General features: G+C 35.4%; 1 protein-coding gene across 1 annotated transcript in view; it reads left to right on the top strand.

Annotated features, from left to right (window-relative positions):
• The window catches only part of ZC3H6 (zinc finger CCCH-type containing 6), a 69,645-nt gene that overhangs the window by 35,308 nt on the left and 7,230 nt on the right, over nucleotides 1–27,107 (top strand). The window contains exons 4-9 of the mRNA XM_049652159.1: nucleotides 10,917–11,163; nucleotides 13,729–13,862; nucleotides 19,565–19,681; nucleotides 20,522–20,633; nucleotides 24,571–24,680; nucleotides 25,565–25,818. Coding sequence (XP_049508116.1) covers nucleotides 10,917–11,163; nucleotides 13,729–13,862; nucleotides 19,565–19,681; nucleotides 20,522–20,633; nucleotides 24,571–24,680; nucleotides 25,565–25,818 — 974 coding nt within the window. The remainder of the gene's footprint in view (nucleotides 1–10,916; nucleotides 11,164–13,728; nucleotides 13,863–19,564; nucleotides 19,682–20,521; nucleotides 20,634–24,570; nucleotides 24,681–25,564; nucleotides 25,819–27,107) is intronic.

Below are 27,107 nucleotides of genomic sequence, written 5' to 3'. Positions count from 1 at the left end.
GTAGTAATGGTTTCAGGAGTAGAATTTAGTGGCTTATCACTTACACGTAACACCCAGTGGTCATCCCAACAAATGCCCTCCTTGATGTCCATCACTCATATTTAGCCTGTCCCCCCACCCAACACCCCTCCAGCAACTGTCAGTTCTCTGTATAAGAGTCCCTTATGGTTTGCCTCCTCTGTTTTTATTTTTTTTTCCCTTCCCCTATGTTCATCTGTTTTGTTTTTTAAATTCCTTATATGAATGAAATCATATATTTATCTTTCTCTGACTTATTTTGCGTAGCATAATACACTCTAGTTTCATCCGCATTGTTCCAAATAGCAAGATTTCATTCTTTTTGATGGTTGAGTAATATTCCATTTTATGTATATACCACATCTTCTTTATCCATTTATCATTCAATGGATATTTGGGCTCTTTCCATAATTTGGCGATTGTCAATAGCACTGCTATAAACATTGGCGTGCATGTGCCCTTTGGAATCAGCATTTTTGTATCCTTTGGATAAATACCTAGTAGTGCAATTGTTGGGTCATAGGGAAGCCCTATTTTAAATTTTTTGACTAACCTCCATACTGTTCTCCAGAGTGGCTGCACCAGTTTACATTCCCACCAGCAGTGCAAAAGAGATCCTCTTTCTCCACATCCTTGCCAACATCTGTTGTTTCCTGAGTTGTTCATTTTAGCCATTCTGACAGGTATGAGGTGGTATTTCATTATCGTTTTGATTTGTATTTCCTTGATGGTGAGTGATGTTGAGCATCTTTTTATGTGTCTATTAGCCATCTGGATGTCTTCTTTTGAAAAGTGTCTATTCAAGTCTTTTGTCCATTTCTTCCCCGGATTATTTGTTTTTTGGGTTTTGAGTTTGATAAGTTCTTTATAGATTTTGGATACTAAGCCTTTATATGTCATTCGCAAATATCTTCTCCCATTCCGTCAGTTGCCTTTTAGTTTTGTTGGTTGTTTCCTTCACTCTGCAGATTTTTTATCTTGATGAAGTCCCAATAGTTCATTTTTGCTTTTGTTTACCTTGCCTCCAGAGACATGTCAAGTAAGAAATTGCTGCGGCCAAGATCAAAGAGGTAGCTGCCTATTTTGTCTTCTAGGGTTTTGATGGTTTCCTGTCTACATTTAGGTCTTTCATCCATTTTGAATATTTTTGTGTATAGTGTAAGAAAGTGGTCCAGGTTCATTCTTCTGCATGTCGCTGTCCAGTTTTCCCAGCACCATTTGCTGAAGAGCCTGTTTTTCATTGGATATTCTTTCCTGCTTTGTCGAAGATTAGTTGGCCATACATTAGTGGGTCCACTTCTGGATTGTCTGTTCTGTTCTATTGATCTATGTGTCTGTTTTTGTGCCAGTACCATACTGTTTTGATGATTACAACTTTGTAATATAGCTTAAAGTTCAGAATGTGATGCCTCCAGCTTTGGTTTTCTTTTTCAACATTATTTTGGCTGTTCAGGGTCTTTTCTGGTTCCATACAAATTTTAGAATTGTATGTTCTAGCTCTGTGAGGAACGTTGGTGTTATTTTGATAGGGATTGTATTGAATATGTAGATTGGTTTGGGTAGTATTGACATTGTAACAGTATTTGTTCTTCTAATCCATGAGCATAGAATGTTTTTCTATTTTTCTGTCTTCAATTTCTTTCATAAGCTTTTTATAGTTTTCCATAAACAGATCTTTTACCTCTTCGGTTAGGTTTATTCCTAGGTATTTTGTGGGTTTTGGTGCAATTGTAAATGGGATAGATTCCTTGATTTCTCTTTCTGCTGATTCATTCTTTGTGTATAGAAATGCAACCAATTTCTGTACGCTGACTTTATATCCTGCGATTTTGCTGAATTCACGTATCAGTTCTAGCAGTTTTTGGTGGAGTCTTTTAGGTTTTCCACATACAGTATCATGTTGTGTCAAAGAGTGAAAGTTTGATTTCTTACTTGCCAATTTGGATGTCTTTTATTTCTTTTTGTTGTCTGATTGTTGAGGCTAGGACAACACTATCTTGTATAACAGTGGTGAGAGTGGACATCCCTGTCGTGTTCCTGACTTAAGGAGGAAAGCTCTGTTTTTCCCCATTGAGGATGATATTAGCTGTGGGTCTTTTGGATATGGCCTTTATGATCTAGAGGTGTGTTCCCTCTGTCCCTACTTTCTTGAGGGTTTTTATCAAGAAAGGATGCTGTATTTTGTCAAATGCTTTTTCTGCATCTACTGAGAGGATCATGTGGTTCTTACTCTTTCTTTTATTGTGATTTATCACATTGATTGATTTGCAGATATTGAACCAGCCCTGCATCCCAGGAATAAATCCCACTTAATTGTGGTAAATAATTCTTTTAGTGTATTGTTGGATTAGGTTTGCTAGTATCTTGTTGAGAATTTTTACATACATGTTCATCAGGGAAATTGGTCTGTAGTTCTTCTTTTTAGTGGGGTCTTTGTCTGGTTTTGGAATCAAATAGATTCCATAGAATGAGTTTGCAAGTTTTCCTTCCATTTCTTTTTTTGGAACAACTGCAAAAGAATAGATATTAACTCTCAGATGTTTGGTAGAATTTCCCTGGAAAGCCATGGCCTTGAACTCTTGTTTCTTGGGAGAATTTTGATTACCGATTCAATTTCTTTACTGGTTATGAGTCTGTTTAAGTTTTCTGTTTCTTCCTGTTTCAGTTTTCATAGTTTATATGTTTCTAGAAATTTGTCCATTTCTTCCAGATTGCCCAATTCATTGGCATATAATTGGTTATAATATTCTCTTATTTTTATTTGTATTTCTGCAGTGTTGGTTTTGATCTCTCCTTTTTCATTCTTGATTTTATGTATTTGGGTCCTTTCCTTTTTCTTTTAGATATATCTGGCTAGGGGTTTATCACTTTTTGTTAATTCTTTCAAAGAACCAGCTCCTGATTTCATTTATCTGTTCTACTGTTTTGTTTTTTTTTTTTAATGTTTATTTATTTTTGACAGAGAGAGAGAGACAGGGTATGAGCAGGGGAGGGGCAGAGAGAGAGGGAGACACAGAATCGAAAGCAGGCTCCAGGCTCTGACAGAGCTGCCAGCACAGAGCCCGATGCGGGGCTCGAACTCACAGACTGCGAGATCATGACCTGAGCCAAAGTCGGACGCTCAACCGACTGAGCCACCCAGGTGCCCCTGTTTTGTTTTTTTTTTTTTTTTTAATTTCAGTATCATTGTTTTCTGCTCTAACCTTTATTATTTCCCTTCTTTTGCTGGTTTGGGGCTTTATTTCCTATTATTTTTCCACCTCCTTTAGGTGTAAGGTTACGTTGTGTATTCGAGACATTTCATCCTTCTTTAGGAAGGCCTGGATTGCTATATACTTCCTTCTTATGACCTCCTTTGCTGCATCCCAGAGGTTTTGGACTATCATGTATTCATTTTCATTGACTTCTATGTACTCTTTAATTTCCTCTTTAATTTCTTGGTTAACCCACTCATTCTTTAGTAGGATGATCTTTAGTTTCCAAGTATTTGTGGTATTTCCAAATTTTTTCTTGTGGTTGATTTCAAGTTTCATAGTGTTGTAGTCTGAAAATATGCATGGCACAGTATTAATCTTTTTGCACTTGTTGAGGGCTGATTTGTGACCCAGTATGTGATCTGTTGGAGAATGTTCCATGTGCACTCAAGAAGAATGTGTGTTCTGCTGCTTTAGGATGAAATGTTCTGAATGTATCTGTTAAGTCTACCTGGTCCAGTGTATCATTCAGAGCTATAGTTTCCATGTTGATTTTCTGCTTAGATGATCTGTCCATTGTTGTAAGTGGGGTGTTAAAGTCCTCTACCATAATGGTATTATTATCAGTGTGTTTCTTTATGTTTGTGACTAATTGATTAGTATATTGGGTTGTTCGAGTTGGGGGCATAAGTATTTACAATTGTTAGATTTTCTTGGTGAATAAACCCCTTAATTACAATATAGTGCCCTTCTTCATCTCTTGTTACAGTTTTTGTTTTAAAGTCTAGGTTGTTATGGTGCCTGGGTAGCTCAGTTGGTTAAGCGTTGGACTTTGGCTCAGGTCATGATCTTGTGATTTGTGGGTTCAAGCCCTGCATCGGGCTCTGTGCTGACAGCTCGGAGCCTGGAGCCTGTTCCAGATTCTGTGTCTCCCTCTCTCTCTCTGCCCCTCCCCTGCTTGTGCTCTGTCTCTCTCTCTCAAAAATAAATAAACATTAAAAAAAATTTTTTTTAATAAATAAATAAATAAATAAATAAATAAATAAAGTCTAGGTATCTGATAGAAGTACAGCTACTCCAGCTTTCTTTTGAAGTCCATTAGCATGATAGATGGTTCTCCATCCCCTTACTTGCAATCTGCAGATGTCTTTGGGTCTAAAGTGAACCTCTTGTAGGCCTATGCCACAAATTTCAAGTCTTTGAAAATCATACAGCATATATTTGTTTGCTACCACTGTCATAACAAAATATCCCAGACTAGTGGTTTAAATATTAGAAGTTTATTTTCTAGTAATCTGGAGGCTAGAAGTGCCAGAGCAAGGTGTCAGCAGGGTTGGTTTTCTCTGAGGACCATAAGAGATAGATCAGTTTAGCCTCTCTTCCTTGCTTATTGATGGCCACCTTCTTGCTGTCGTGCATGGTCATTCTGCTGTGCATGTACACCCCTCTTGTCTCTGTGTGTCCAAATTTCCTCTTCTAAGGACACCAGTAAGATTGGATCAGGGCCACCCTAGCAACTTCATTTTAACTTCATCACCTCTTTCAATGCCCTGTCTTCAAATACACTCACATTCTGAGGTATTGGGGGTTAGAGCTTTCACATACAAATTTTGTGACATCTACCTCTTTAAGTGCAAAAATTATTTGAAGTGTTTTAAATAGAAAAAAAATTTAAACAATAGGGTATACTTTATATTTTTCTTAGGCATGTTGTGTTATCTGAACAAAGTCTTCAGTATAAATCGTATTTTATGCTAGAAAAATCACAATGCTCTGAGGAACACTGGGGAGTATTCAGATCATTGTGCACCTATCTGAAAAATCCTAGACTTTCTGAGTTCTGGTTTCTGCTGGTCTGTTACAAGAAATTAGGAACACCATATTAGGAAAAAGAATACAGCTCTGTAGACAGAGCTCTGTAGACAGAGCTATATTCTTTTTCCTAATTTGGTGTTCCTAATTTCTTATAAGCTTAGAAAAAAAAATACTATGTTAGAGTTCTTTCTATTGCCTTTCATTATTCTGTTGCCTTCTTTATAGTTGAGGTTGCTCAATAACTATTGAATAAATGATGCTTACTATAATATCTTTTAAAATTTAAAAAGGATTATACTCTAGTTAATAATTTTATCTAGTTAGGTCAATATATCTGTATATTCAGTGTGTCTATTGATTTTGGAGTAAATGGAGCTGCCATTTCTCAGAATATTTTAATAGCTAGAATTATTTTTGTGCCTAATGACAAAGGTTTTAAATCCATTTAATATATCAAACACTGATGTGATACCTAAATTTAATCATTTGCAGTTAGATTTATTTTTTGGAAATATTCAACAGTTGGGGCGCCGGGGTAGCTCAGTTGGTTAAGCGTCCAACTTCAGCTCAGGTCTTGATCTCAGTTTGTGAGTTTGAGCCCCACGTCAGGCTCTGTGCTGACAGCTCAAAGCCTGGAGCCTGCTTCTGTGTCCCTCTGTCTCTGCCCATCCCCCGCTTATGCTCTGTGTCTCTGTCTCTCTCAAAAATAAATAAACATTTAAAAAAATTAAAAAAAAAAAAAGAAATACTCAACAGTTTTGTTGGTTGTTTGCTGTGTAGAAACTTTGTATTTTGATGTAGTCCCAGTAGTTTATTTTTGCTTTTGTTTCCCTTGCCTCAGGAGACAGATCTAGAAAGATGTTATGGCTAATGTCAGAGAAATTACTGCTATGCTCTCTTCTAGGATTTTTATGGTTTTAGGTTTCACATTTAGGTCTTTAATCCATTTTGAGTTTGTTAAGTATGGTGTAAGGAAGTGGTCCAATTTCATTCTTTGGCATGTAGCTCTCCGGTTTTCCCAACACCATTTGTTGAAGAGACTTTATCCTATTGAATATTCTTGCCTCCTTTGTTGAAGATTAATTGATCATATAATTGTGGGGTTATTTCTGGGCTTTCTGTTTTGTTTATTGATCTATGTGTCTATATTTGTGCTGGTTCCATACTGTTTTGATTACTACAGCTTTCTTAGTAATATAAGCTGAAGTCTAGAATTGTGATCCCTCCAGTTTTGTTTTTCTTTTTTCAAAATTATTTTTCAGAGAGAGAGAGAGAAAGCGTGGGAGAGGGACAGAAGAGGAGGGAGAGAATTTCAAACAGGCTTCATCCTCAGTGCGGAGCCAGACACTGGGCTTGATCCCACGACCCTGGGATCATGACCAGAGCCAAAGAGTTGCTCACTCAACTGACTGAGCCACCCAGGCACCCCTCCAGTTTTGTTTTTCTCTTTCAAGATTTCTTTGGCCTATTTGAGTTCTTTGTGGTTCCATGCAGATTTTAGGATTGTTTGTTCTAGTTCTGTAAAAAATGCTGTTGGTATTTTGATAGGGATTGTATTAAGTGTGTAGGTTGCCTTGGGTAATATAGACATTTTAACAATATTTGTTCTTCCAGTCCATGAGCATGGAATGTCTTTCCATTTGCTTGTGTCATCTTCAGTTTCTTTTATCAGTGTTTTATAGTTTTCAGAGTACAGATCTTTCACCCCTTTGGTTAACTTTATTCCTAGATATTTTATTATTTTTGGTGCAACTGTAAATGGGATTGTTTTCTTAATTTCTCTTTCTGCTGCTTCATTAGTGTATAGAAATGCAACGCTTTTTGTACACTGATTTTGTATCCATGACCTTACTGAATTCACTTATCAGTTCTAGTAGTTTTTTAGTGGTCTTTAGGGTTTTCTATATAGTATTGTGTCATATGCAAATAGTGAATGTTTTACTCCTTCCCTACGAATTTAGATACCTTTTATTCCTTTCTCTTGTCTGATTGCTGTGGCTAGGACTTCCAGTGCTATGTTGAATAAAAGAGATGAGAGTGGATATCCTTGTCTTGTTCCTGACCTTAGCAGAAAAGCTCTGTTTTTCCCCATTGAATATGTTCGCTATGGGGTTTTCATATAAGTACTTTATTATGTTGAGGTATGTTCCTTGTAAACCTGCTTTGTTGAGGAATTTTTTCGTGAATGGATATTGTATTTATGTCAAATGCTTTTCCTGCATCTATTGAAATGATCATATTTTTTTCCTTTCTCTTACTGATGTGATGTATCATGTTGATTGATTTATGAATATTGAACTACCCTTGCATCCTAAGAATAAATCCCTCTTGAATGTGATGAATGATTTTTTTAACATATTGTTGAATTCAGTTTGCTAAGATTTTATTGAGGATTTTTGCATCTGTGTTTATCAGAGATACCTGTGGTTCTCTTTTGGTTGTGTCTTTATCTGGTTTTAGAAGCAGGGTAATGCTGGCCTCATACAATGAATTTGTAAGTTTTCTTTCCTCTTTTGTTTTTTGGAGATGTTTGAGAGGAGTAGGTATTAACTCTAATTTATTTTATTTTATTAATTTTAATTTTTTTTTTTAATTTATATCCAAGTTAGTTAGCATATAGTGCAACAATGATTTCAGGAGTAGATTCCTTAATGCCCTTTACCCATTTAGCCCATCCCCCCTCCCACAAACAGTAACCCTCTGTTTGTTCTCCATATTTAAGAGTCTCTTATGTTTTGTCCCCCTGTTTTTATATTATTTTTGCTTCCCTTCCTTTGTGTTTATCTGTTCTGTGTCTTAAATTTTTTTTTATGTTTATTTATTTTTGAAGGAGACAGAGACAGAACATGAGGGGGGAGGGGCAGAGAGAGAGGGAGACACAGAATCTGAAGCAGGCTCCAGGCTCTGAGCTGTCAGCCCAGAGCCCGACACGCGGCTCAAACCCATAAACCACGAGATCATGACCTGAGCCGAAGTCAGAGGCCCAGTCGACTGAGCCACCCAGGGGCCCCTGTTCTGTGTCTTAAAGTCCTTATATGAGTGAAGTCATATGATAATTGTCTTTCTCTGACTGACTAATTTCACTTAGCATAATACCCTCTAGTTCCATCCACATAGTTGCAAATGGCAAGATTTCATTTTTTCTGATTGCCGAGTAATACTCCATTGTATATATATACCACATCTTCTTTAGCCATTCATCCATCGATGGACATTTGGGCTCTTTCCATACTTTGGCTGTTGTGTTAACTCTTCCTTAAATGTTTGGTAGAATTCACCTGTGAATCCATCTGGGCCCTGGACTTTTGTTTATTGGGAGTTTTTTGATTACTGAATCAATTTCATTGCTAATAATCTGTCTGTCCCAATTTTCTGTTTCCTCCTGATTGTTTTGTTAGGTTCTATGTTTCCAGGAGTTTATCCATTTCTTCTAGGTTGTCTAGTTTGTTGATGTATTTTTCACAATATTCTCTTACAGTCGTTTGTGTTTCTGTGGTGTTGGTTGTTATTTCTCCTCTTCTGTTTCTGATTTTGTTTATGAGAGTCCTCTTTTTTTTTTTTTTTTTTTAAATGAGTGACCAGAGATTTAATCAATTTTGTTAGCTTTTCAAAGAACCAGCTCCTGGTTTCATTGATATGTTGTTTTTTAGTTTCTATATCACTTATTCCCTTATCTTTATTATTTCCTTCTTTCTGCTGGTTTTAGATTTTATTTGTTCTTCCTTTTCTAATTTCTTGAGGCGTAAGGTTAGGTTATTGAGATTTTTCTTGCTTCTTGAGGTAAGCCTGTATTGCTGTAAACTTCCCTCTTAGAACCACTTTTGCTGCCTCCCAAAGATTTTGGAGTATTGTGTTTTCATTTTCAATTGTCTCTATGTTTTTTTTTTTTTATTATTATTTCTTTGATTTCTTGGTTAACCTGTTCATTGTTTAGTAGCAGGTTATTTAACCTCTACGTATTTGTGATCTTTCCAGAGGTTTTCTTGTGATTGATTTCTAGTTTCATTGTCTTGTGGTCAGAAAAGACACATTGATCTTTTTTAATTTGTTGAGATTTGTTTTGTGGCTTATATGTGATCTATTCTGGAGAGTGCTCTGTGTGCACTTAAAAAGAATGTATATTCTGTTTCAGGATAAAATGTTCTGAATATATCTATGAAATCCATTTGGTCTGGTATGTCATAGAATCACGTTTTTTAATAAAAGGAAAAATAAGCACTACTCAACTAAAAATTAATCTTCAACTTAATCTAAACAATTATTTTATTTTCATAGTACTTTTATAAAAAATTTGAGAAACACTGCCCTTTGGCTGCAATTCTTTTTTTTTTTTTTAATTTTTTTTTTTTTAACATTTATATATTTTTGAGACAGAGAGAGACAGAGCATGAACAGGGGAGGGGCAGAGAGAGGGAGACACAGAATCTGAAACAGGCTTCAGGCTCTGAGCTGTCAGCACAGAGCCCGACTCGGGGCTCGAATTCACGGACTATGAGATCATGACCTGAGCCGAAGTCGGACGCTTAACCGACCGAGCCACCCAGGCGCCCCTTGGCTGCAATTCTTAATCCCCTTCTGAATTTCTGAAGTGCTAAATGAGACCAGTTTATAAATTTTTTATAAATTTTAAAAATACTACTTGAAACAAATCAGAAATCTAATACAGTGTCTTCAAAATTTAAAATTGATGAGCCAATTGATTTGATATTTTTACTTAACTATTTTTTTTCTATTTTATAATTACTGAAGAGATCTTAATATTTCTCTACGTTTTATTAAAAACACATACTTTCATGTTGGTAATCTGCCAGGGTAGGCAGTATTTTTGCATTATATTTTAAATGTGCTAAGCTGGAGATGAATCATGGCCTCGGTTTTTGCTAGATCCTCAAATTGCAATTACGTGCATCTTTTCTTCCTTTCTTTTAAAAGATTGACAGAAGATATGATAGAACTAATAAAAAGTATTTTAGTGAATAGAGGTAGAATTGAATACTACCATTAAATAAAACTATAGGATTAAAATGTATTCTTATTTTTCATATGCTTTTAGTAAAATAAATTACTAATAAAATTAATCATGTATAGTATAGTAAATAGTTTCCAACAGCAGTTTATTCACTAGATGTTTTTAAGTTTTAGAGAAATCCTTGTTAGGCCTCAGAAATAAGAATATTCTTTTTCTAAAATTTCCACACACAGATTTTTTGTTAAGTATAAGATGCTTAAACTTGTCATTTGGGACAATGTTAGGAGAATATATATTTTCTCCCACCTCAAGCTATTTTACTGTATTTTCCTTATTTTCTTTTTTTTTGAGTTCATTTATTCTGAAAGAGAGAGGAGAACACATGTGAGCAGGGGAGGGGCAGAGAGAGAGAGGGAGAGATAGAATCCCAAGCAGGCTCCACACTGCCAGTGCAGAGCCTGACACAGGACTCTATCCCACAAACCGTGAGATGATGACCTGACCGAAAATCGAGAGTCAGACACTCAACCTATTAAGCCACCCAGGTACCCATATATTTTCCAAAAGATGTTTTCAACTTTTTAGAGAAGGAATTCATGTATAATGGTGTGGATTTTTAAGTATACTTTTGTGTACAAATACTGAGACACCGGACATGGAAAACAAAAAGGGAACAAAACACACTCATCAGCAAGGATCTATGAACATTAATTATAATGTTTGATAATACCAGAGTAACACTTGGCTTTTTGAACTTAGTTTTAAATACTGTCATAGACAAGTACTAGCCAAGAGTCAGAACTATAATTGTCTTTCCCCTTTTTTCTCCAGATTTCTGGGGGAAAAAAGATGTCCTGTGTTACTATCGATTCATTTATATAGCTGAAAAATCCTGATAACTATTGTCTATTTTCACTTAGCATGGACATTTATCAGGAAGCTACATGACATCAAAGAAGAGTCAACATAACAAAAAATTTAGAAGTAAAGAATATGATGAGTACAGTACCTACAGTGATGACAACTTTGGTACCTACAGTCAGGAAACAGAGGAAGATTTTGCCAGTCAGTTGAAACAATACAGACAAGCTAAAGAAACCTCAACGACTGCTTTAGGATCATTTTCTAAAGAACCAGGGAAAAAACAAAGAATGAAAGTTCAGCAAGGTAAGTGTGAAATTGTCGGGCTGTGTTTTAATATGGGAACCTTATTACAGCAGGTAGCAATGGAGTAAAAACTTAAATTTCTCAGTCCCTTCTCAAGATCGGCTTATTCCTGTGGTTCCTGAATTCTTTTTTCTTTATTTTTAGATTTTGAGGACAAACATCTACAAATATTTTAATCTGCATAGTATTTTAATATTTGAGTTAGAAAGATACCCTAATATTTTAAAAGTATATAAAAATGTAAAACAATTTTCCCATTACTTTTTTTCCCTTTCCTTGTATAATACCAGTTTACTGAAAAAATAGCCTACCTTTTTCAGTTGTTTCTGTTACTCTATGCATTGCTTTATATTTTAGACCTGTAAGGAGAGAATTCTAGGAAGCTATTCTTTTATTAGACTTTAAAAGATGGTGATCATCTTTGCTGTGCAAATGTACTTATACTTAGGATTATGGATATTCTTCAAGATTGGAAATAAGAACATAAACTAAAGAAATTTCTGGAGTGATCATCAATTCATCTGCTGTATTGAGGCACATGGTGCCTGGAGAGAGCATGGCAAGTTGCCACAGAAACTGTGGGTCACATAAGGGTCAAATCAACCTTAAGAACTGTCCACTCAATGTCTGCTTCATGAAAACTGGAGTAAGATGAGGCTGAAGTCAAGCAGTGAGCACCCAAACCCTGTGTTACTATACTTTAATTATTGTTGAAAAAAGGAATTAGTTAAGAGTAAATGTGGTAATTTTTATGACTTTATTTTTTCTTGATTTCCTAGCAAAATTCCTTTGAAAAATATGTATCCAGGCTTTGCTGACCTAAAAAGGAAAAGAATTTGCCTGTGCATATGCTATTGTAATTAGTAAGTTTGTTCCTGAAGTCTAGACATAGTGGTGTCAGGAATCATTCCACTTGGGGAATAAGGGAACATAGAGAGGTTTCGCTCATCCATTCCCACCTGGGGTTTTCCCTTTCAAGTTCTTCCTGTTTGCTCTGTTAAAGAATTGAGTATTCTTTTATTTTTGACATTCATTTCCTCCCCCTGAAATATGAAAGTAATACATGGCCAAATGCAGAAAACCTTTTCTGTGTGTGGAAACAATAACCCAACAAAGATCAAAGATAAAACAAAAGCAATTTGAATCCCTACACCCAAAAACAGTGACCATTAGTATATTTGGTGTACATTCTTCCAGAATCTTTCTGACAGTTATTTTTAACAAAAAATTATGCATGCTGTTTTACTTGTTTTTTCCCTTAACTATGAAGTATATCTCATTCTTCCGCTAACAAGTAGCTTTTAATGTCTGCATTCTATTCAATTAAATAGATATACGATAATTTGTTTAACAAAGTCTTAGGTTTGTGTAACAGTAACCACTTGAGATTTAAGTGCTACTTAACATTTAAGTTGCACCCAGGTTTTTTTTTTAATTCTGTGATTAACCATATTTATACATGTCTCAGAAAACATCTTCACAAATACTTTTTAAGAATAAATTCTGAAATGCAGAATTGAGTCAAAAGATATAGCCACATATTTGAAGAATTTTAATCCACATACCAAGGTTGATTTACAAAAAGTTGATAGACCAATTTTTTAACAGCATGCCAGTGTGTGAAAATGCCAATTTCTCCAAATCCCTACCAACCCTATTCTTTGAAAAGGTGAAAATTGATGTTATTTAAAAATTTTAATTTCTTTGACTCTTTTTGATAAAAACATTTTTTTCATATATTTATTTGCTGTTTTGTAGGTTTAAGATCACGTAATACGTAAGAAAATATATTAGTTCTATGGGACTTTGGTAAAATGAGAAATACTCTGTATTCTATACTAATATTTAATTTTGGTAATTTTAGATACTTTTAATACCAAGTTTTTAAAAAGTAAGACAAGTATAAATTTTACTTGGAAATATATGTGATATCTATTCAAAATTATCACTAGAAACTCAATTTGGTTGGGGCGCCTGGGTGGCTCAGTCGGTTAAGCGTCCGACTTCGGCTCAGGTCATGATCTCACGGTCCGTGAGTTCGAGCCCCGCGTCAGGCTCTATGCTGAGAGCTCAGAGCCTGGAGCCTGTTTCAGATTGTGTCTCCCTCTCTCTCTGACCCTCCCCCGTTCATGCTCTGTCTCTCTCTGTCTCAAAAATAAATAAACGTTAAAAAAAAAAAAAAGAAAAATTTGGTCAAGTTAATCGCTAATATCAATAATGTCTTCCTTAGGGATGAATATAATGTTTAATTCTCTGAAAAACTGTTTTCTTATTCTAAGGAAAATTAAAAAGAACAAAACTAGATTTAACTTCTCTAGTCATGTGTATTCTTGTGCCTTGCTTTTTTATTATCATTAACATCCCTTAAAAAGAAAAAAATGAAAAGCAATACCCAGAAAGTAAAATAGAAAAACTTAATTAATATTTTTCATTGAATCTAGAGAGAAAGAAAAAGAATGCACTGTATATTATATACTATTTAAAATATGCTGTTCCTTATAAGCTAATAGATTGACAGTTGCGTTGTTTTTCTGTAATATTTGAAGTACATTTTAACTCTTTTAGGTATTGAACAGAGGGTTAAAATTTTTAATGTTGGTCGTGGACGTGGTTTGCCGAAGAAAATCAAACGCAAAGACCGTGGGGGAAGAACCAATAAAGGGCCTAATATTTTTTCAGGAATGGATGACTTTCAAGAGGTACTAGTTTTAACCTGTTTGGCTGCAGAGAAATCACTGTGATTGTAATGCTACTTTCCTAGTAAATGAAAATTCTCTAGCTAAGATCAAATGAGTATAAACAGATTCTTAAAAAAATAATTAAAGAATTGTTTTAATAGTCATGATACAAGTATAGAGATGCAAATTTAGGTCACCTTGAAATAAAATGGATGTGTTTGAAAGCACCTCAAAATAAAATTGGTATGTCAGAAAACAAAAATGTATGGTCTATTAGTTCTCTGCTGTATTTTCCTTTCCTAGGAGTCATTTTCCCCAGATGCAAATGGAACTAAAATGATAATAGCTTAATATGTAGCAGGGCTGATAAGAAGGGAGATACTGTAGTGGTAAATTAACTTAGTAAAACTGAAAGCATTGAAAGAGAGGAAAAAGAGATATAAATGGTTGGAAAGATGAATTTGTGTACCTTGTGTTTGGTAGATATTGAATAAATATGTGTTGATTTGAACTCTGAACATGTACATTTCAGCCTTTTGGCAACTCTGGATTAAGTGGCCCAATTTCAGTATTCTGTCACTGTTCCAGTAAGATTGATTGAATTATACAGAGCAAGGGTAGATTATTAAAAGCTGCAACCTTGAGTGGGAACAAACTGATAGCAATGTATTGTAATTTGAAAATGCTTGGTTTTCTGATGTCTGGGTTTAAAGATAATGGGCATAGATTTCTTAATATGTATTCGTTAGTACACTATTTAGGGAGATGTTAATAAGTATGAGCTAAAAAAAAAAGAAGTTCAGGCCCAGGTAAATTAGTGAAACCCAACACATACCACTCTACTCTTGGGGATTCTCAGTTAACATTAATGTATTAAAGGCTCCTTGGGGCACCTGGGTGGCTCAGTCGGTTGAGCGTCCGACTTCGGCTCAGGTCATGATCTCATGGTCCATGGGTTCTAACCCCGCGTCAGGCTCTGTGCTGACAGCTCAGAGCCTGGAGCCTGCTTCGGATTCTGTGTCTCCCTCTCTCTCTGCCTCTCCCCCATTCATGCTCTGTCTCTCTGTCTCAAAAATAAATAAACATTAAAAATTTTTTTTTAATGTATTAAAGGCTCCTTGCAAGTTAGATATAAAAAATCCTGTTTTACTTTGTTCAATCCACTGTTTTCAAATTTTACTTAACCCTGCTCACTCCTTCATCCCACCCACATTTATTAACATTCATTGAACCACTCACTGTTCCATGGAATAGCAGCTTTGGAAACAAGCTTGAAATTTCTGAGTAATTATAACCTGTCTGTCCATCTTCCTAGACTCCCCTAGAATGTGCTACTTTCCCTAGACTAAATTAATGTGAATACTTTCTAAAGTAAGTTTTCTCCTATAACCAATACCTACACGCTATACCTGGAAAAAAAAATTAGCTTCCAAGAAAGTGTGGCTTTGAACAAGTTACTACCTGTCTCTGAGTTTCAATTTGCTTAATGTGTAAAATGAAAGTATGGAATTAAATTAACTCTAAGGAGCCCTTCAAGCACTGACATAGTATTTTTTTTATGTTTTTTGTTTTTCAGTGTTTGTTTATTTTTGAGAGAGAGAGACAGAGCGTGAGCGGGGAGGGGCAGAGAGAGGGGAGACACAGAATATGAAGTAGGCCCCAGGCTCTGCCCGAGCTGTGAGCACAGAGCCTGACCCAGGGCTTGAACTCACAAACCGTGAGATGACCTGAGCCATTGCTAGACGCTTAACTGACTGAGCCACCCAGGCACCCCAAGCACTGACATTTTGGTGTTTACAGATCTGGACTGTAACTAAAAGATTCTTTATCATGGTATAGAAAATCAGAATAAATTCTTTCTCTTACATTCATCAGATTTAGAATATTTTTTCCTTTTGTTTATTAAGGTTAAAATGTTACCAACTGTTTCAGTTTATTGGCTGTCAAGAGAGATTTCTTCTTATTCCAGAAACAACCAGAAGAGTGCCAGAGCCCAAGCATGTAGCTCATGTTTGGGAGTAGTCTAGGGGAGACCTATTCAGGATAGAGTGAACATGGTAAAGTGGCCAATATAGATCCATCCTTTCCAAGGAGTGTAAGATCTTCCTAAAGCCAGATAAACTCACAGATACTTGTATGTTCACACAGTCTTGAAAACTCAAGGGTAGTCACAGAACAAGCAAATTTTTGATGGATTTGAAAGACTTATTTATTCTGTTAGCCATAAAGCATCTAAATTTTTTTTGTCTTTATAACAGCTGTTAAATTTTCTGTAAATATATATTATTTTACTGGTAGATCCTTTCATTTCCTCTTCTTTCTATATTTAAAAAATATTTTATGCTTGTTTTCCTTATACCAGTGTAATACATCTTCTAGAGTAAATTTTAAAATAACCAAGTAGATAGTTTAGCTTTCTCTCTCTCCCTCCATTTTTCCTTTCTCTTCCTCTTTTCTTGAATTGTGTTTTCTTAGAGGTAATTGTCATACAGTGCAGAGAGTTCTATCTAACCTGCCTGCTCACTCACCATATGACCCTTGGCAAGTCACTAATTTCTCTAATCTTCAGTTTCTATACTTGTCCAGTGAGGGTGCTGAACTAGATGACTGATTCTTCCAGCTCTTACATTACGAGTGATCTTTAAGGGTAGAGGACATTCATGTTGCTTCTGTAGATTCAGACGTAAAAGATCAGATCTTCTAGGCACTTTATTTTGTCCTAAAATTTTATTGTTAAAGTTAGATTTTCTGGAATATCATGATTATAATTAGATTTCTTACAGTTATGGATACTGAGATACTTTCTACTTTTTTACCAAACTAAAGAACAAAACGGGGGGCGCCTGGGTGGCTCAGTCGGTTGAGCGGCCGACTTCGGCTCAGGTCATGATCTCACAGTCCGTGAGTTCGAGCCCCACGTCGGGCTCTGTGCTGACAGCTCGGAGCCTGGAGCCTGTTTCAGATTCTGTGCCTCCTTCTCTCTCTGACCCTCCCCTGTTCATGCTCTGTCTCTGTCTCAAAAATAAATAAACATTTAAAAAAAAAAAAAAAAAAAAAGAACAAAACGGAAAAAACCACTATCCTCTATTACAACAATGAGGCATATCATTAGAAAGTAACATAGAATGAGTTATTAATGAAATATAGGTGCAACTTGGTGTGTTTTTCAGGGTGTTTGGGTGGGGTTTTTTTGGTGATTACCTAATTTTTTACTTTTTAATTTCAGAGTTATATTCTTCAAGCTGGCCCATTGATTTTGTGTAATGCATTCTCCTTGGCTTCCTATTTTATTATAGCCACCATTCTTTGTAGAGAAGGCATATATGAGCTGGTCATTTATATCTACTTGTTCTAAGTGAACCTAGAAATAGAAAATGTTTGTGAGTCAAATCTACATAAATTTAAGACAGTTTAAATGGTTCTATCATAGTATAGTATAAGCAATTTCATTGTGTTTCCCTGGGGCAATTTGATTATGCTTATATTTTTTTAAAGAACCTATAGGATTGTCTGTTTTCTTGGTATTTTTGTACTTTTTTCCCCCAAGAATTCCTACAGTAAAGCATATTTCAAATACAAGTGCTGAGGGTCAGATTTCAGTCTAGCCATCTCTTGCCTCAAGTGTTTGCTGGAAATTTCCTATTTCCAGTAGGTTGTGTTTTGTTCTCCATCTCCAGCAAACTGAGGGAAAGGGAAACAAATCAAATTATAAGAGCAAGTAGCTATTGAGCTCCTACTGTATGCCAAGCATGGTGCATACCGGGTGTTTGAAAAATAGCGTTGTTTTATAGAGCTCATGAATCTTAAGTCCTTAGCATGGCTAAGCATCATACTTTTGTTAGCAAATCAATCTTCTTGTACTCCTAGCGAAAGTTGAATAGGGACAAAAAAAAAAAGTTGAATAGGGGTTAAAGGAGAACTAAGGAAACATGTAGGTCTGTGAGATTTTCTACAATACATTTCTTTCTGTTTTGTTTTGTTTTTTAATTTAAAAGCTAAAGGAAATATATCCTTCCTCTTTTTCTTAAAGGAAGTACAAAAATAATTCAAAAAATTTCTAATTTTTTTTGGAGTACACCTAGAGACATACACTTTTTTTTTTTTAATTTTTTTTTTTTTTTAACGTTTATTTATTTTTGAGACAGAGAGAGACAGAGCATGAACGGGGGAGGGTCAGAGAGAGAGGGAGACACAGAATCTGAAACAGGCTCCAGGCTCTGAGCTGTCAGCACAGAGCCCGACGCGGGGCTCGAACTCACGGACCGTGAGATCATGACCTGAGCCGAAGCCGGCCACTTAACCGACTGAGCCACCCAGGCGCCCCAAGACATACACTTTTAAATGTGGGGGTATATTCTTTTAGTCTTTTTTCTTTTTTATTCTTCAGTCTTTTTTTATTATAAAATTGGGATCAATTTTTCACTTAGTAAAGTATTATGTGCATTTTCTTTCTTTCTTTTTTTAAATGTCTATCAATTTTGAGAGAGAGAGCGAGAGTGCACAAGGGGCAGAGAAAGAGGGAGAGAGAGAATCCCAAGCAGGCTCCATGCTGCCAGTACAGAGAGAATGCAGGGCTCTATCCCATGTACAGCAATACCATGATGCAAGCTGACATTAAGAGTGGGACGCTTAACCAACTGAGCCATCCAGACACCCCTATGAACATTTCTTATGTCCCCAAATTATCTCTCCATCTCATCAGTTTTTTTAAATTTTTTTAATGTTTTTATTTATTTTTTGAGACAGAGAGAGACAGAGCATGAGCAGGGGAGGGGCAGAGAGAGAGGAAGACACAGAATCTGAAGCAGGCTCCAGGCTCTGAGCTGTCAGCACAGAGCCTGACGTGAGGCTCGAACTCACAGACTGTGAGACCATGACCTGAGCTGATGTCAGACACTTAACCAACTGAGCCACACAGGCGCCCCTCCATCTCATCAGTTTTTAATGATTACATAGTAGTCTACCACTGATAGGTATTTAACTGGTCTTCTTATCTTGGATGTGTAGAGTATTTCTAGATTTTTGTTTGTTTGTTGTTTTATCATGTAAGTAATTCTGCAGTAGTTATTTTTGTGAATAAATATATGTGTGCCTCCCTGATGATTCCCTCAGAATACTCCTGAAAAGTACAAATTCTGTGTCTAACAATATGGATATTATAAGTCTTTTATAACATAGCTATCAAGAATAATATGAGAGTGCACACTTTATCATACCTTTGCCAACACTGAGTATTATTGTTAATTTTCAAGCTTTTTATCTTTATTTATTTTTTATTTTTTTATTTTTTAACGTTTATTTATTTTTGAGACAGAGAGAGACGGAGCATGAACGGGGGAGGGTCAGAGAGAGGGAGACACAGAATCCGAAACAGGCTCCAGGCTCCGAGCTGTCAGCCCAGAGCCCAACGCGGGGCTCGAACTCACGGACCGCGAGATCGTGACCTGAGCCAAGGTCGGCTGCTCAACCGACTGAGCCACCCAGGCGCCCCAAGCTTTTTATCTTTAAAAAGTAGTTGTACATCCTCATTAAAATAGAAATAGGGTTATTTGAACCACTAGTAGCAATAAGCAGTGTATTGGAAACATAACTCCAAATAAATGATAGCATCGGAATGTCCAGTCTTGGCCACTTTAGGTTGTAATTATACTGCTTTCTCAATCCATTTTAATACCTTTAATATTTCGTATGTTGTATTCAAATGAATTGTTTTTTTCTCGCAGTATAATAAACCAGCGAAAAAATGGAAGGTTATGACTCAGGAATTCATTAATCAGCACACAGTGGAACACAAAGGAAAACAAATCTGTAAATACTTTCTGGAAGGGAGATGTATTAAGGTAAATTTATAGTGATATCTCATGAGTCATTTTAACTTCCAAAATAATCTTTAAAATTTAGTCTTTTGGGGGTGGTTAGGTTTTTCATTTCTCATATAGTTGTCATAAAGCTATTTCTTTGAAATGTATCTTGCATGGAAATACTGTACCACAGAGCTCATTTAATTATATTCTGGGACAGTAATATACTTTGTTAAATCAGGTTTTATTTAACAAACACACAATGCTGACTATGTGGCAAGTACTGTTCAAAGTGGATCACTAATATTAAACATTTTAATCTTTACGGCAAACCTATGAAGTAGTTACTGTTATTCTCCCCACTTTATTTATTTTTTTTAATGTTTATTTATTTCTTTTGAGAGAGAGAGAGAGAGTAGGGGAGGGGCAGAGAGAGAGAGGGAGACAGAGAATCCCAAGCAGGTTCTGTGCTGTCAGCACAGAGCTGAAGCAGGTTCAGTCTCACAAACCATGAGATCATGGCCTGAGCTGGAACCAAGAGTCAGACACTTAACTGACTGAGCCACCCAGGCACCTCATATTTTCCCCACTTTAAACATGGCCAAACCAGGAGATTAATTAAGTGACCACAGTAGCTCAGCTAGAAATGATGAGTGCTGGTAGAGCCAGGCAGTAGCTTCTGAGGCCATGCTCACTGTGCGGCCTCTGTACATGGCCACATCCACTGTCTTGGGCAAGAATTCCAAGGGATTGCTTGAATTATTATTAGCTCTTTATTTAAAGACTGAAGATGTGTCCATAGTTCTACCATGAAATACCAAGAGAAAATTCAGTGTTTCTCTTTTTCTCTTCTTTTTTTGCTTTTCTTTTTTGTGACAGGGAGATCAATGTAAATTTGATCATGATGCAGAGTTGGAGAAGAGAAAAGAGATCTGCAAATTTTATTTACAAGGATATTGTACCAAAGGAGAGAACTGCATTTATATGCATAATATCCTTTATTAAAAATATGTTAACCAAAATATTGAGGTTGTAAAACATTACTGAGGTATTTATTTATTTATTTATTTATTTATTTACATTACTGAGGTTTTTAAAAATCCTAGGTACAACCTCTACAGGCTACTTTGGTTGTAAATTTAAAATGGCACATTACATAAACCAAGTCTAGGTAGCCTTTGTGCTTCGAAAGGGCAAACTGAGGTATTCTCTAGGAAAATAAAATAACTTCCCTTTGGAAAAGAAAATCTGTGAACTAAAGGTACTTTATATTTAATATACTCAGCTTATAAGTACTTCAAGCAACTGTACTTCCTAAAGGAGTAGTTGGCAAACTGTTTATTCTATGACTTAATTATTTTACTTATGAATATAAGTATTAAGTTATTGAACATTGTAAAACCGAAGTCTCATCAAATCTTATTACACAGTGACAAACACAGTACATTCTTCCCTATTTCTCTTTGGATATCTATACATTTAAATTGTAACTCCTGTCCCCACTCAAATTGGTATTTCATTATACATAATTCTTCTTTTAAAAAAATTTATATATATCTATATCTTTGTGTCTATCTATATCTAAATCTCATGAATCTTTCCATGTTAACTGCCCCCCATTATGTTGCTGGTTATTCATCACCATTTATAACTAATGGAGCCTTTCCTCCCTGATTTGAAACTCCATCTTCATCGTAGATGAAGTGTTTACATGTATGTTTTGGTTTTGTTCTGGACTTTCTGTTGGGCTCCATGGATCTGTTTGCCCTAATGTCTGTGTTGCTTTGCTGTGATTATTTCTGTCTTGCCAGCAAACTGATATTTCACAGATCCTCACATTTATTTCTTCCACCTAAAATTTAAAATAGTCTTATGTAGGTCAAAAAATAATATTAACAAATTAAGTAAAAAATCCCTTTTTATCATAGAGCTAAATATAAAAAATGAAACCATACAAATCAAATGATTTTTATGAATGGATTCCTTCATAATCCAGAAGAGTAGAAAACTTTCCCAAGTCTGACTTAAAATCCAGAAGCAATAAAAGATTGAAAATTTGCACAAAAATTTTTAAACTTGCATGACAAAAATATGACCTATGTAGCCAAAGATAAATAATAAAATGAGAAAAATTATTTGCAACTTACATCACTTACAGAGAGATAACAGCCTTAATACATGAGTTTCTAAAAATTGAAAAGAAAAATGAGCAAGACATACAGATAATTTTCATAGAGAAATGCAGATGTTCCCAAAATGTTATAAAAAGATGCTCCATCCTGTTCATAATATAATGTATGTCGAGATACCATTTGTAGCTTCCAGATTTGCAAAAATTAAAAGTGAGAGCAAGGTTTGTTAGCAAGGCTGTGAAAAAACAGATGACATTCCAACTTTGTGGTAAGAATGCAAAATTGTTCACGCCTATAGATGGGAGCTTGGCAGGCTCTGGCAAAATTACATGTGAATTCACCCTTTTCTAATTGGTCTGGGCAGTGATTACTGATGGCTGCTAAACTCATTAGGTGAAATGTTGGTGAGCAACTTTATAATTGGTAGATTGGGCTGACAGCACTGGGGCTGACTGCTTGGTCTTAACCTCACTAAAAAAAGCCAACTATACGTTAAATGCCTCCTAATACGATGCAGTACAGAGTGTTTAAGCACCATCTATTGACAAATAGCAAAATTAACAAATGATACAAAAATCAAGGAGGACTTCTAGAGATCAATAAAGGAAATTTGAGAGGTCTATTAACTGGATGCAATTTATGGATCATGTTTGGATCCTGATGTGAATAAAGCTGTTATATAAAAAGACATTTTTTGCAAACAGTCTGGAAAATTTGTGTATTGACAGTATCAGATGAAATTAATGCGTTAATTTTTTCAGATTGATGGTAAGGTTGTGATTGCTAAGAAAAATATTCCTTATCCATTTGAAATAAATTTGGAAACATTTTCTGACGTAATGTATTTGGAATGTGCTGTGTTTCATATACTCCAGTGTTTGTGGGGAGAGTCGAGAAGAGAGTATAGGAGTGATAAAGATCTCACAGAATTCCAAATGATGAAAATTGTTGAACCTACATGGCCAGCAGGAGGGAGCTCATTTTCTCTCTACTTTGGTACATGTTTGATAATTTTCAAGTTGACTTTTTTTAATCCTAAGTAATCTCACTCTTCATGGATAACCATGCTAACAATATGGTGTGAAGCCTTCAAGATTTTTTTTCCATGCTGAGGTATGTGTGTATGACTGGATGTATATATGTATATATTTTTACACATAAGTTTTTACAAAAACGTGATCCAGCTATGGTTGTTAAGGTTGTATTTTTTTTAATTTAATATTTATACCTTTAGTTGATATGGATTATTTTTTAATGTGTGATGTGCAGTAAGGACCTTATTTTTTTTCCAGATGGTTACACTTATTGTCTCATCTTCACTGATTTAAAATGGCATCTTGACCAGATCTACCTCTATACTACTATTACACATTGTGTTGTTTGATTTTTCCCCTCTCTAATAGTGTATTTGATATGTAGTAGGGCAAATAATCCTCCTTTCTCTATCAAAATGTTATAATAAATTTGACTTACTCAAGAAAAGGAAATCTTTTTAAGATTTGGCATATTTCTTTAGAAACCAAACACCTTATTGAAATAAAAGCTTTCAGCCTATTCTTACATTTTCCCCATAGGGTTATGTCATCTGTAAATAATAATAACTACTTCTTTTATCACATTTAAGCTTCTTAATTTTCATTATATTGGCTACACTTCCAGCATGATGTTCAACAGTAGTGATTGTGACAGACATAATACATGTTTTAATGATAGTGCTTTTTTGCTTTGGCTTGTGGCTGTAGGTTTTTATTTGTTTGTTTTTGTTTTTAAGATTTTATTTTTAAGTGAATTCTAACACCTAATGTGGGGCTCAACAATAGAACCCTGAGATTGAGGTACCCATACTCCATCGACTGAGTCAGCCAGGCACCCCTTGTGACTATAGTTCTAAGATACATTTTTTTTATGTTTATTTATTTTTGAGAGAAAGAGAGAGACAGAGAGCAGGAGAGGGGCAGAGAGAGGAAGACACAGAATCCAAAGCAGGCTCCAGGCTCTGAGCTGTCAGCACAGAGCCTGATGCAGGCTCAAACTCACAGACTGTGAGATCATGACTTGAGCCGAAGTTGGACACTTAACCAACTGAGGTGTCCCTAAGATTTTTTAAATCAAGTTAAGTAACTGTGTTCTTATTTTACTGAGAGGTTTTTATTTTTAAGTCAAAAAAAGATTTTGAATTTTAGCAGTTGCCTTTTGTATCTGCTGAGATGATCATATGATTTCTCTCTCTTGATCTTGTCAATGTAATGATTATAGTAATAAATATGCTAAAACCACTCAGGAATTCCCTGAACATAAACACAAATGGTATATTTTTTTAATAAACTTAATGGATTTAATATTTTCTTTAGAAGTTTGAGGTTTGTCTCCAAAATCATGAGAATGATTTGCTTATAGTTTTCATGTTGGGATATTTGACTTTAACATGACATATCAAGCCCTTTTGTTTTCTTCATAGATATAAGCTCTTGCTACAAAATTTGTTTTATATAATATTTTTATTATGGAAAATTACAGGACTTACATAACTAGAATACTATAGTATTTGCTATTACAATTGTAAGTATTTTTTCTTTAAAAAATTTCTAGTTTAATATAGTAAGAAAGATTTAAAATTTTTGAATGTTTGCTGCCTAATTAAAATACTTAATCTTAAAATAAAAAAATAAGTTGTCTAATCTGACATGATTGTAGAAAATTTAGTATGATATGATTGACTCAGCACAGTTATGTTTTGTGGTTTAAAAATATTGGGGTTTGATTTTACTTGGTTTATTCCTTAATATTTTTATTTACATGAATTCCCATGTAAGTTCTATCACAGTGGAGCGAAATGTTACCAAGGAGACAATTGTAAATTTTCCCATGATGATCTGACTAAAGAAACAAAGAAACTTTTGGACAAAGTAAGTACTGTCTTTTGCACTTCAGTTATTTGTTAGGTCTCACCACAAATTCATTTGACTTGAATCATGTTTTACAAATTACATTTCATAAAACCCTCCTGAGAAATCAAGGGTTTGCTATTTTAGGTTTTAATCCATTAACGTAGTGTGCTAAAGGGGCGCCTGGGTGGCTCATTCAGTTAAGTGTCCGACGTTGGCTCAGGTCATGATCTCACGGTCTGTGGTTTCAAGCCCCGCATCGGGCCCTGTGCTGACAACTCAGAGCCTGGAGCCGGCTTCGGATTCTGTGTCTCCCTCTCTCTCTGCCCTCTTCTGCTCATGCTCTGTCTGTGTCTCTGTCTCTCTCAAAAGTAAATATTAAAAAAAATTTTTTTTAATGTAGTGTGTTAGAAAAGCAGAAATATTGGGCTAGGAATTAAGAATCTTTTCTTACTCTTGTTCTGCCATTAAAAAGCTAATGTACTTTGAGAAATATCCTTTACCATTTTGAATCTCATTATCAAAAATGAGTTTTCTCTCTCTGATCCATTTTAACTTTAAAATGATAATTTTCTAATATCAAAACTAGCTTATTAAAGTGTTCACAGTTTTTAAATGTAAGGAAGAGGGGTGCCTGGGTGGCTCAGTCGGTTGAGCATCCACCTTTGGCTGGGGTCATGACCTCATGGTTTGTGAGTTCAATCCCCATGTTGGCTCTCTTGCTGTCAGCATAGAGCCTGTTTTGGATTCTCTGTCCTTCTCTCTCTGCCCCTCCCTCATTTGCACTCGTCCCTGTCTTTCTTTCTCTCTCTCTGACTCTCTTTCAAAAATAAACATTGAAAAAAATGTTAAATGTAAGGAAGAAAGCTTGTGTTGAAATAGTAATCTTTGCCAATTATTTTTAGGTGTTGAACACTGAAGAAGAAGCCACAAATGAAGATGAAAGAGAATTAGAAGAACTTAGAAAACGGGGCATAACTCCTCTTCCCAAACCACCTCCAGGAGTTGGGCTTCTGCCAACCCCTCCAGAGCATTTTCCCTTTTCTGATCCGGAAGATGATTTTCAGACAGATCTCTCTGATGATTTCAAAAAAATCCCATCTCTTTTTGAAATCGTTGTGAAACCTACTGTGGATTTAGCACATAAGATTGGGAAGAAGTAAGTTAAAATTTTTTTTAGTGATATCATTTTTGCTCCTAAAAATTCTTATTAAGAAACTAACTTGTATTCCACGGTAATCATATAATTAAACTTAAGTAGAGATAGCAGATACCTGGCATTCACCCCAGTTGCTACTTCCTACTTTCTCTTTGTCCCCACCCTCCACTGCATGCCATCCACGCTTTTCTCTTTGGAATCCTTAACATAGCTTCAGAAACCTCTCCACACAGTAATCCATCCGGAAGGGCACTGCCAGGTGGATGAATTGATATTTCTCCCAATTTGTTAGGAGGCTGCATGGATACTGATAACACCTTCAGATAGTGGCATTAGCATGGCTTAAGAATATTTAGTTCTTTTAGAGAAATATTTCCTTGGGCTAGTAGAGGAACATCTTTGGATAAGCTGGATCCAGATCTGCATTTTCTAACACCACCATTCCAGCCTTGCTACCCACACCGCAGGGTCTGTGCACCTGGGTGGGCCTTAAGTCCTATTGTTGATTGTTCTTTTAACCCTGAATACTCAGGGATCCCTAACAGTGAGATGTCAGCAAATGAGGAACAAGAACTCTATAAGAAACATCATAGTTAATGTGAACCATTAAAATTATTTCTATTAAGGTCAAGAAGAAGACAGGTATGTGCACTGTTGGCTAATACTGTAGATCAGATCCTCATCAATGCAAAAAGAGAAAGATATAATAGATATAAAGATATAAAATGGCCTGGAGAGACAGGCCATTATTTGGGCAGTTTTCCTCAGTAATCCTGAAGGAACCAACTGCCAAAACTATTAGAAATAGTAGTTAAATTAGTAAGATATCCAGAAAGAAGAACAATAGTCAAAACCTAAAGGTCTTTTTATATGCCACCAGTAATCAATCAGAAATTGAAAAGTTGTATGTTTATATAGTATAATTTTAATTTCATTATGTATTAAAAAAGTTTTGTGTATGCCTAGACTAGGAGAGAACTAATAAAGAAAAATTTATCTTTGGGTGGTGGGATTAGAGGTGATTCTTACTTAGTTTTGTACTTTTCTGTATTTTTCAAAATATCTCGAGTAAGTTTTAGAACAGGTGATAGTGAGTGGCAGTTAAGACTGTGAGCTGAAAATGAAAGCAAGATGCATGTATTGGTGTTTTCACTTGGAGATAATATGGAATAAACTGCTTCTTAAAAACACGTTCTGATATAGAAAAGCACATTCAACCAATACTTACTTAAAAATGTAACATTCTTACTTGCCTCTTTCTTTGAGCTAAGAAATATTCCTTCTGTCTA

Source organism: Panthera uncia (genome assembly GCF_023721935.1).
Source record: "Panthera uncia isolate 11264 chromosome A3 unlocalized genomic scaffold, Puncia_PCG_1.0 HiC_scaffold_12, whole genome shotgun sequence".
Taxonomy (NCBI): Eukaryota; Metazoa; Chordata; class Mammalia; order Carnivora; family Felidae; genus Panthera; species Panthera uncia.
The sequence above is the reverse complement of the archived record's forward strand: the minus strand, read 5'-3'. Positions and strand labels throughout refer to the sequence as shown.